Source organism: Gouania willdenowi, chromosome 6 (genome assembly GCF_900634775.1).
Source record: "Gouania willdenowi chromosome 6, fGouWil2.1, whole genome shotgun sequence".
Classification (NCBI taxonomy): domain Eukaryota; kingdom Metazoa; phylum Chordata; class Actinopteri; order Blenniiformes; family Gobiesocidae; genus Gouania; species Gouania willdenowi.
Window position 1 is genome coordinate 5,337,095 of NC_041049.1, and position 12,161 is coordinate 5,349,255.

A 12,161-nucleotide genomic window follows, 5' to 3' on the forward strand; every position below is an offset into this window, starting at 1 on the left:
AATGAATATACATGTCACGACACACCAAACAACAAAACTATACAGAATGACAGAAAATTATGGAAAAACGACAATGAAAATATGCAAAATTACTCCGAAAACACACAAAACAGCAACAAATATACACAATACAACAAAAACATACAAAATACACAAAAAAACTACAAAGACACTCAAACTAAAGCTGGACGTTATGACCAAAACTTCCAAAATGGCGATATATATTATAAATCTCCATATTTTTAATTCAAATAATGTCTGACCAGAAAAACAATTTGGGTTAAATTTGCTGATGCAAAATGCCACAGCTGCACAATATGTGCCAGCTTTTTCATCCTATAAGGGACAGCACGTGTGAGTGAGTTGGGACGCACCGAGAAATCCATCTAACTGAGCTTTTCATGCAGTTCTGAGAATAGTGAAAGCATTAAAAACAAGTATTTTAAGTGTAATTTTCTTTCTAGCCAAAAAAGAAAACTCAATATATCTTGAATATCGATATATTGCCCAGCTCTTACTCAAACCCTCAAATTGGTCGTCATTCTAAACGATGACATGAATGTTGATAATTTGGCCGTCGGATCGGAAACATCACATTTTTGTGGCCCCCTCGTGATGAAAGTAGCTCATCTCTGATCTAACATGTGGACTTTACACGAAACGTTCAAAGCGTCTGTTTCTGAATCCAGCCTCGGAGGCAATTAGCGTGTTTGAACACGCGTCAGAGACGGTTCATGAGTGTTGATTAGGACTGAAATCTGAGCGCTAAAGCACCTGATGGTGAAACGTGAGAGAAAAAGTGAAAGTCTTAATGACCTGTTGTGTGTTTTTATCAGATTTTTACCAACACTATTCAACAATAACACACCTGGATGTGTTTGTGACGTGAAAAGCACTGAACAAAAACAAAAAATAACAAATAACATCGACTGTATTTTTAAAATTGTAAAATCAGGGACTTAATATGTTAATGCTCATGAAGGACACGTTTTTAGATTTACATTAAAGGTGCAAACTCATCTGGATTTTAAACCGGGTGCACACGCACACACACACACACACACACACACACACACACACACACACACACACACACACACACACACACACACACACACACACACACACACACACACACACACACACACACACACACACACACACACACACACACACACACACACACACACACACACACACAGTTTGGGTGCTGCTGGGGATGTAAGCGGATGAGGGGCATATTCTGGTTTTCAAAATAAAAGCCCAATAACAAAATTTTTCGATGCTTGGGATCTGAAACTGCCAAAAAAAATATTTAAATAAATTTTCTGTTGGGAAATATGTCACAAAAAACGGCTTCAGCTGTGCTTGAAGAATACTCAAACCAGTACACTCATTTATAATTAAAAAAACAAGCAACTTTTAATCAGATCGAAGCATAAAAAGAGAGGAACTAAGAGAAAACCGAAGTCATGGAATTAATATCTTAAAAAACATCTTTTCTGACTGAACATTTATTTATTATTCATAGGTTTTCTGTTCAGATGAAATTAAAAAAGGGAAATAAAAGGCTGATGAAACAGTTCTTTCCACCTGAACAGGAGAGTTCGGGGGAGGGGAGGTGATTAATCACAGCACACCTGTGAGGAAAGCAGAGACAGAGTGGCCACGTTTACATGAGAGCTTTAATTAATCTTTAAAGCAGAATAAAGGTTCATTCCTCTTTAAACTGACCTTGTAAACACTTCATTCCTAATACTTAAATCCAAATTAGGTGGCTGGTTTATTTGAATTTTAATTCCGAATTAGATATTTCCTCTATCTTGTAAACACTTAATTCCCCTTTAAGTTAATTCCGGTCGTTCTGCGCATGCGCGACTTGCCGCGATGACGCGCTGGTATCGACATTCCAAGATATACGCCCGGACATGAGCTGAGACTATTTATTTAATAAGAGCCTAAGAAGATGTGGATGTAATGAGAAGAGTGGATGGACGGAAGCAAAATAAACGGAGCCGACAATAAAAGGTTTGTTGTGTGTTTTTCCCGATAGACGTGATACATCACGTTCGCCCCCTGTCCAATCAGAACCCTTCCCATCACCCAAACCTAAAGCGGAGTTGAATAAAGCCGAATAAACCGGTTTTCCAAGTAAACCTCAATTCTGAGTTACTATTCCCATGTAAACACAAAGCAGAACACTTTAATCCCGAATGAAGAATAACTAATTCTGAATTAAAAAACATCATGTAACCGTGGCCAGTGTAGAGTGAGATCAAACTGAGGTGCTAAAGAAGAAGAAAAAAAGAAGCATCTTGTGAAAATAAGTCCTAAGAAGCGGCTTGATGTGAAAAACCTTTCAAAATAAGAGTAAACTGTATGAAGAGTGAGTGGCTGAAGTCAAGCATCGTCTACAGAGGTGAAGACGTCAAAAGCTGAGTTTGAAATTTGCTGAACGCACACATGCACACAAACACACACACGAAACCAAACGGAACTGAGATCAATACAAACGTCCCCTGTCCTTGCACACACCACGCTCTCATACACAGTCATACAACTCATTTAAGTATTTCAATCAACTGAAGGATTTCCTTCAGTCGAGGAAGCGGCTGTGAGCCTCTGACTGTCCTCACAGCAGCGAGTGATACGTGCTTTCATGTCAGAGACTCTAAAACATCAGAAAACTCTCCAATAACACACGTCCCTACATTTGTCACTAGTTAATCTTGAGAAAAAAGTGGATAAGAGCTCCACATTTGTGCGCGTTCACGAGGATACTGGAAAAGGACCATAAGATTTGAAACAGGAAGGAGCGTAGTTGTTTCTGTACATGTCTCAGTATTCTACATACTGCAGCTTTAATACCCAGTAGAAAAAAGTAGTTTAACAAGTGTTTTTACTTCCTTCTTACCGTAATTTTTTGTGTTTCTTCTTCAGACAAGCAGGACAGAGATTAACCTGAAGTTATTTTTGTTCTGCTTTGTTTACAGTTTTTTGCGTGAAATTAGGTCACTCCGATTTCACCGTATCTGTAGAAGGTTTTTAGGGTCACACTGCCATCAGTAGTGGATGAAAACTATTTTTGTATGAAATACAAACACGTACAGGCACGTTCCCCCTCTCCTGTAGAAACTAGCTAAAAGCTAAGCTAACGCACTCACCCCCTCCAGCAGGTTGGCCGGTGCCGTCCTGGCGCCCGTCAGCTCCTGAACCAAAAACTCTGTCCAATTGTTGTATTTCTCCTTGATGGCTGAAAGAGAGACAAAAAAAAACACACAATGCAAACCATCAAATTAAAGCAAAATGAGCTGCGTTGTGCGTGTTTAATTAATGAAAGTGTTTGACGAGGGGAGAAAAAAGCATGCAGGACTCCATGCACACCATCTCCTACACACTGAGTTGTGTTTGATTGGTTGGTTTTTGGAAAGGCTCAGTGACACTACAAACACTTCCCCGCCTCTTATTTATGCGTTTTTCACTGATCGCTGCAGGCTTTAATGCACACATTAAAACACATCGTGTCTGGGGGGCTGTTCGCTGAAGTCAACACGTCAAACGGAGAAAAACATTGACTCACGGCGCACTGAACGGTGTCACTTTCTGTCATAAAGTGCAGAACAACAGCTGGGAAATCACAGCTGAAACCTCGACTGGTGTTGGGTTTTCTACACTGGGACTGATCAAAGGTTACTGGTTTGATTTCTCTGTGTTCACCATGACTCACGCTGGTGGAAAAGGGACGAGCGCAAAACGACTCAATATGGGTGACCATATTTTGATTTCCATAAAAGTGAACGCTTGAAAAATCTCACATAAATCTTCTTAAAATCTCTATCATTGAAACAATGAGAAACATATCCTACTAGAAATTAAAACTATAACAAAAAAAAAATTACAGAACATTTCATAATAATTAAAAATACACTTCAATAAATAACTGTGACCTTAACTTCCTATAGGAAAAGATTCATCCAGGAGGCTTTACATTTTTTTAAATTAATTTCCCTCTGTCTAATTTTGTGTGCACCCACCAAAATAAACATGCAAAATTGCTTCAAAAACAAAAATATTACAGTAAAATACACAAAATAGACAACATTCTTATGCCCAAAAACCCCCAAGATGACAACAAAAATACATAAAATGATTCATCACACAAAACGAAGAAGAAAATACACAAAATGACCCCATAGACACACATTGCCACCAAAAATAACAATATGACAAAAAAAAACACAAAATGACAACCAAAACAAAGAAAATCAGAAATTCACAAAAACACTTAAAAACAACAACAAAAACACACAGAACATTATCAAAAATATCCAAAAATTACAACAAGAATACACTAAAAAAAAAAAAAAAAAACACTTGATAAACACAAAACTTTAACAAAAATAGACAAAAATTACAACAGAAAATACAAACAGTCTTTTAAATGAACTTTTCGTTTGAGATGCGTTCACAGGGTCCACGGAACTCCTGGTATTTTCATCTATTTCTAAAATCCAGACAAGACGTGAAAAGAGCACAAATCCGGGTAAATCTGGACGTATGGTTACCCTAACTCATTTGTGTCAAACACAAGGCCTGGGGGCCAAATCCGGCCCTTCAGAGCATCCAAATTGGCCCACATGGAGAACGTGAAAAGGACAGAGAAAACATGAATCATTGTGTGAATTAAAAATGAATTCACTTTGAAAAAACTCAACATTTTTCCACAAAATTAAGTAAAATTAGGTCAAAAAACTAAATGAATCAAAGGAAATTTAAGTATCTGTCACTGATTGTTTAGATATTATTGATGCCTTGCATACTTTATGTCTAATTTATAATGGACCAATTGGGATCTAACTGGTCTGTGTTTGGCCCCTGAACTACAGTGAGTTTGACACCTCTGGTCTAACTCAATCAGACGTTACAACAGGAAGTGGTTTGACATGCTATTGTGAAGCTAACGTAGCATAAAAGTATTAGTCACAGGATGATTCAGCGCAATATTGTTAGCAAAGCTTACATTTGTGAAACAAGTACACACACACAGTAACTCTACAGGAGGACGTGTGTGAGTGTGTGTGTGTGTGCGCTTCCCGTTTTGCTTCTCATTCACATACGACTCGTCATTTCAGCTCCACATCTTGTCCCTCCTCGCTCCTAAAATAAAAAACTCTTCAAAGGGCTTTTTTTTCTTCCTGCGGCTGAATTATGAGAATCCTCCACACATTCAAACACTTGTTGCAGCCAAAATGAGTCACAGTAACAGAATGACTCTATGAGCAGCGTTCCCTGCAGCACAGCACTAGAACCAAGCAGAAGTGGAAGAGGAACGCTGCACATGGCCGTTAGCTGAACTTTGTTTGGCTGCAGAAGATTCATTGTGTTTTAGTACCTCGGCATCATCAACATAAAAACAACCATCTTTAAGAAAATACACTAATATGTTTGTACGGTTTGGTTTATTTTGCGGGGGCGGGGGGGGGGGGGGGGGGGGGGGGGGGGGGGGGGGGGTGATTGTCTGACCTGAGCGTCACATCAGCATATCGACAAATATGAACGTTAATAGAGAAAACAACAAAAGGTTTTGCCTGTTCTTCTTCTCCTGCCGTTTAGTGTATTTGTGTCATTTTTTCGAAGTGCTTTAGTTGAGATTTTTTTTGTGTGTTTTTGTAGCGTTTTTTTGGTCATTTTGAGTGAGTTATGCGTCTTTTTTTGGTTATTTTGTGTCATTTTTCTTTCTTTCTGCGTATTTTTAGAATCAATATGTGGTTTTGTGTAATCGTTTTATCTTTTTTTTGTATGTTTTTGGAGGCGTTTTGTGTGTTTAGTCATTTTGTAGTTTTTGTAGTTTTGAGTGTGGTGTCGTTTTGTGTGTTGTAATCATTTTGTGTGTTTCTTGTTGTCATTTTGTGTATTTTGGGAGTCGGTACGTGTGCTGGTTGTTGGCTGTGTGTGTTTAGTCATTTTCCGTTGTTTTGTCTATTTTTGTGTGTTTTTGAGGCGTATGCATTTTTGTCGTGTGTTTTTGAAGTGGTTTTGTGTATTTACTAATTTAGAGTGTATTTTTCTTTCATTCTTGTTATGTGTTTTTGTATGTTTAGTCATTGTCAGTTTTTTTGTGGTTTTTGTAGTTTTGTGTGTTGTAATCATTTTGTGAACTTGCTGTTGTCGTTTTGTGTGTTTTTGGAGTCAGTGTGTGTTTTCGTTTTTGTGTGTCACTGTGCGTGTTTTGTCATTTTCTGTCAATTTGCATTGTTTGTCATTTTGAGTGTGTGTTTTTGTAGTTGTTTCGTGTGCTTTTTCTGTCATTTTGTCAATTTTTGTGTGTTTTTGAGTTTTGTTGGGTTTTGTTTCCCTCATTTTGCGTTTTTACTAGTTTAGACCAGAGTGTGTTGTCGTTTTGTGTGTATTTGCAGTTTTTCAGTGTATTGTTGTTGTAGTGGTTTTGTGTTTTTCTAGTTGCTTTGGTTTTTTTGCAGTTTTTTTGGGGGGATAATATTATTTTTTTGTAATTGTTTACATTATATTGTTTACACTGTGCACAAAATCCCATTCCATTGTTTCCAGGGAAGCATAAAAACAAGAATGTTACTATAACCTCTGCTGTTATATACGTATATAAAAGGTGTGAACTTTCTGTGTGAAGGTAAAATCTTGACCTTCTTTCAGTGACGCAAATAGACGTGCAGTGCAGCAGCTACACACTGCAGAGTGAGAGCAACGCGAACCAAAAGAAAAAAGGACGAGTGCTTTTAAACTGCAGCACAGGTGACAGCTCGGGGGCTTTAAATGCATAATTGACTCACCAGATCAAATCAATAAATGGCCTCCTGGCTTTGTGGCCCCTGAGGTCCGCTGCTCTGAATCAAATCAACAAAGTGTGGAATTCAGCGCTAAGTAATCAAACGTGTGCGTGGACGTCTCTGAGGGGAGGAGACTTTTATAAAAGCGGCCGTCAGAGACAGTTTTCTCTCTGTCTCTGAGCGCCTGCTGGTCCTCCTGGTGCACAAATAGATAAACTATTTTTACAGATCCTGCTCAGATTAGTCATGAAGCCATTTACAGCCCAGCTGTAACCTTCCTGCTTCAATCCTGCCTCAGCTCACAGTAGCAGGATGATTATCCTGTGTTTTATACACAGACAAAAAACATGAAACCATATGTGCACAATTAGCCTTAACAAAACCCTGAACCTTTCCCTGAACAATCGACACCGTGATTAACAAAGAAAAGTGTTTTTAAGTGACAAATCCTGCTCACAGCTAATGGGAGTTAGTTACACTTTAATGTAAAGCAAAGCTACACAAATCCACCAAATTCCCAAAAAACCTTTACCATAGAACACACGTGTCAAACTCATGGCCTGGGGGCCAAATCCGGCCCTTTGGAGCACCCAATTTGGCCCGCAGGGGACAGTAGTGTAGATATCGCAGTAGGGTTGCAAAGGGGTGTAAAATATCCACGGGGACCTAAACTCTAGAATTCAACAATATTTGCAGGTGCTCACAGTTTTCCCGGTGCTTTTATCGCACGATTGCAGTCATTTTTATTGTTAAACAACACAACAAAATTCTTACAAAATCCTTAAATTTTCCTCAAATTATGACATACTATTTTCCTTAATTACATAGAAACTAGTACAGTGCCGGTCGGAAGTATGAATTCATATAGTGGGAGGAGCTTACGTAGAGTTGTCAATTATGGCCTAATGAGTATGTGTTTGAAGGTTGGATGTACAAAGAGGTGTACAAACTCTGTACTCTGTAGTGTTATAAAGGGGTTTATTTGTGGGTGCAAAATAAAATAGTGTGCGTGATTTCCCTGGTTTAATTCATGGGACATGAACATGATAAATGTGTTTGTTTTTTACTCATTTCATATTTTTTTTCATTTTGTGTATTTTTTGTAATGTATGGTTTTTGGAGTCATTGTGTATTTTTGTATCTTCCTGTTGTCTTTTTGTGCATTTTTTGTGTAATTATTGTTTTTTTTGTTGCCATTATAGTGTGATTCTGTAGTCATTTTGTGTATTTTTTTTAAATCTTTTTTGGTGCAGTTTTGTGCATTTCTGTTGTCATTTTGTGTATTTTTTGTTTAAATATTTAGTTTTGTGTATTTTGAATCATTTTCATATTTTTGTTGTTGTTTGGTGTATTTTTCTGAAATGTATGTTTTTGTGTGTTTTTGGAGCCTTTCTGTTGTCGTTTTGTGGACTTTTTACTTTTCAGAGAGTTCCCGTCAGCACAGTCATGGAGACGGAGGAGGAAGGGAAAAATTACAACAATTCACAAATTAACATTAAAACAGGTTAAAAGCCGGAAAAAACATGCAAAATGAAAACAAAAACACATACTATGACAGAAAAATACATAAAACAAACAAAGAAATAACAAAAATACAAAAAAACAACAAAATCACAGAAAAACATACAAAAATAAAAAAAAAACACACTAAAAAAAGAAAAATACATAAAACAAAAACAAAATATGTCAAATTAACGACAAAAACACAACAAAAACAAAATAAAAAACAAGACAAACACACAAAATAGCAAAAACACAAACTATAAAACAAAAATATATAAAACAAAAACAAAATATCTCAAAATAATGACAAAAACACATAGATTAATATAAAAAAAAAGCCAGACAAACACACAAAATAATGGAAAATTACATTTAACAATAAAAACACACACTATGACAGAAAATAAAAATACACTGACGTCCAAAACTCTCAACATGACAGAAAGACATAAAACATTTCAACTGAAAATATTACCAAAAAAAAAACACACACAAAATGACACAAACAAAAATACAAGTTACGACAGAAAAATACAACAAAAACACACAAAGATGGACAAACCCTTTGTTCTTTCCTGTATTAATACTCAGATTGGACATGTTTCTAAATGCTGACATAAATAATCATAATAATGGGGCCCTTGGATCCGATAAATTCACATTTTTGTGACCCCTGCTGTGATAGATACACAGAGGTATCACACTTACATGTGCACACTTTATTTATAACTCTAAACAAAGATATTATTTAAAATAAAAACAGTTTGAACACATTCAGCTCAGACTTTAAAGCTGTCTATTCTTCCTTTTTGTTTAGCTCTGTCTTGTAAATCATTTTGCCTGTTTTTACCCTAAAACGTGCACTATATAAATAAAGTTGAATTTCATTTAATATACTGCGTATATACTGTATGATGCACATCATTCTATACCACCTTTGTAGCAGTTTGCATGTTTTATTAAGTATGAAGTTGTTTTTATGATGAATCTATTAAACCAACCTTTGTATTTTTTAGGTGTGAATCAACGAGAATCAATATTCAGTGGACCTTGTGTTGTTGTTCTAATCTCCTGCATAGCGCTGTAATCAGTGTGACGACAGAAGGTCAAAGGTCAGAGGAGGATGGACACGCTGGGTCCAGAAGATGGAAAGATTGTTGCCATTTTCTGTGTTTATGGAGTTATTGCGTGAGATTTTCTGTCATTTGGAGTCGTTTTGTGCATTTTTGTTATCAAATTTCTATAATGTATTTTTTTTGGAGTTAATTTGTGTCATTTTATTGTAGTTTTGTGTGTTTTGGACACATTTTGCGCATTGTTGTCTTGGATATATTTTGCACATTTACTTTGGAGGCCGCATGTGTATAAATCCCCTTCAAAGTAAAACATGCTTTCCTCTGGCCTCTTGATTTTCCCAAATTCCCAAGTTTTTGTAGTTTTAACAGTTTTCCCTAATTTGATATAATTTTGGACATTCTAAACCAGTGATTCTCAACTGGTGGGTCGGGACCCAAAAGTGGGTCGCAGACCTGTACTGGGTGGGTCAAGGAAAGTTGAGAATAAAAAACTACTTCATGTCTGTCATGTTGGTCTTTTATATTGAAAGAAACTATTCTTTTGACAGACATGCTTTGAAATGCATGTTGCACAGCAAAATATATATATTTATGTTTAAAAAAAAAAGATTATATATGCATGTTTTCAACAGTTATCTTTGAAAAAAAAAATTACATTTGGTTGGTTGAATTAAAAAAAAAAAAAAAGTAGGCCGCGATTTGATGACCGAGGCAAAATGTGGGTCCCAGGGTGAGACGAGTTGAGAACCCCTGTTTTAAACGTCCCAAAAACTGCTTAATAGCAATTAAATAAGTTCATTTTTGTAAAAAAAAAAAATTAAATTTTTTGATGATTTAAAAGTGCTGAACACTAAGAAAGCTCATACCACAACATCTCTCACGACGTACAAATTTTACATTTTTATCCCATTTAAACCTGTGCTACACATTTAATCAATTTACTGGGAAAAATCTGGTGAAAATGGGTGATATTCTCCTAAAACACGTAGCTGGGGGGTTTCTGTTTCAGTTGATTCTGTGGCTTCTGTCAGTTCTGTAAATACATTTATGCTAATTTAAGTAGCGATCGTGTGCATAAAAAGTGGAATCACTCTGATTTCTCCTCCTGTCTGACGCACGGATCATTTAGCATCAATTTGAATGAGCAAAGTGATTTGTGTTTGTTTCTCCTTCACCAAAATGAAGCTCAACTCTAACCACACACACACACACACACACACACACAAACACACACCCACACACTCACACACACACACACAAACACCCAGACACACACACACACACACACACACACTAACACACACACACACACACACACACACACACAAACACACACACACACACACACACAGAGACACAGTGTACAGAGGGGCGGAGCCATCATCTCCACTAGCAGCAGCCTTTGGCAGGAAGCGGCCGTGGTGAATTCATTATGTAAATGATGTGAGTGTGTGAGCAGCTTCTTCACCACATGACCAAACATGTGACGCTGCCCGAGATAAAAAACCTTTTAAACCAACGTGAAGATTGTGGCCTTCATGTTTGTATCAAACTTAGAACATTTAGCATTTCATCCTGTACATGTCCAACAAGCAACATCCAGCTATTAAAGAGTCACTTTGTGTATTTATATGGTTTTCTGTCACTTTGGAGTTTTGTTTTAGCAGTCTGTAAGTTTGTATTTTTTTTTTTTTTTTTAATTTTGTGTAATTTTTTTTGTCATATTTGTACATTTTTGTTATTGTTTTTTGTAGTTTCATATGATTTATCTGGTTTTGTGTATTTTTGTTGTCAATGTGTTTTCTGAGTAATTTTTGTGTCATTTTTCCATTGTTTTATATTTCTTTCTATTATTTTGTATGTTTTAGGAAGTCATTTTGTGTATTTTTGTCATTTCAGAATGTTTTTTTCTTTTTCATGGTTTGGTGCAATTTTCTTTATTTTTGTGTTTTTTTTTTTCTAACTTTGTGTAATTTAAAGTCATTCTGTATATTTTCTAAACGTTTTGTGTGTTTTTGTTGACAATTTTTGTGATTTTTGAGTAATATAGTTGTTTTGTACATTTTCTGTTGTTTTGAAGTCATTTTGCAGTTGTGTGTTAGTGTGGATTTGTGTGTATCTAATTTTCTCTTTTAAATCTTTTTATTGTTTTGTGCGTTTTTATTGTTCTTCATGAGTTCTCATTTTGTGTATTTTTGTGTACGTTTTGTTGTTTTATGTCATTTTCTGTTATTTCAGTGTATTTTTTGACAAATGTTCCTGTCGTTCGGGGTATTTTTGTTGCCCTTTAGTGTATTTCTGTCATTTTGTTTGTATTTTTCTGTCATTTATAGCTTCCAGTCTTTCCTTCTAACCATTGAAAGCATGAGAAACAAGTTCCTGCTCATGATTTTTAATTTATTATATTTCTAAAATTATAATTGATTCATTTAATAATTTAAGATTTTACAAACATTTGGAGAGATGTTAATCTGTTAAGGGACGTTTGAAACTATCTCTCAACAACCAGCAGATCTTTCACTTCTGATCCGCGTTCACTTCCTGTGACTCGTGACATTCTTTTTCTTTTCTTTTCTTTTTTTTTCTGTTCTCTCAGTCAAAGTCGTCCTTTTTTATCAAAGCATCCGTTTGTCGTCGTATTCAGCGATTTATCACCACAACACAGGCGCGACCATCACACTAACTGTGCGTGTTATCACAGCAAAGACACACACACACACACACGCACACACACACACACACACACACACACACACACGCACACACACACACACACACA

The 12,161-nt window shown here is 36.3% G+C and overlaps 1 protein-coding gene across 8 annotated transcripts in view; it reads right to left on the reverse strand.

Annotated features, from left to right (window-relative positions):
* sfmbt2 (Scm like with four mbt domains 2) overlaps positions 1 to 12,161 on the reverse strand; it is a 58,190-nt gene that overhangs the window by 17,651 nt on the left and 28,378 nt on the right. For all 8 annotated transcript variants that reach the window (XM_028449920.1, XM_028449913.1, XM_028449916.1 and 5 more), the window contains one exon: positions 3,165 to 3,253. In XM_028449920.1, the coding sequence (XP_028305721.1) occupies positions 3,165 to 3,253 (89 nt within the window). The remainder of the gene's footprint in view (positions 1 to 3,164; positions 3,254 to 12,161) is intronic.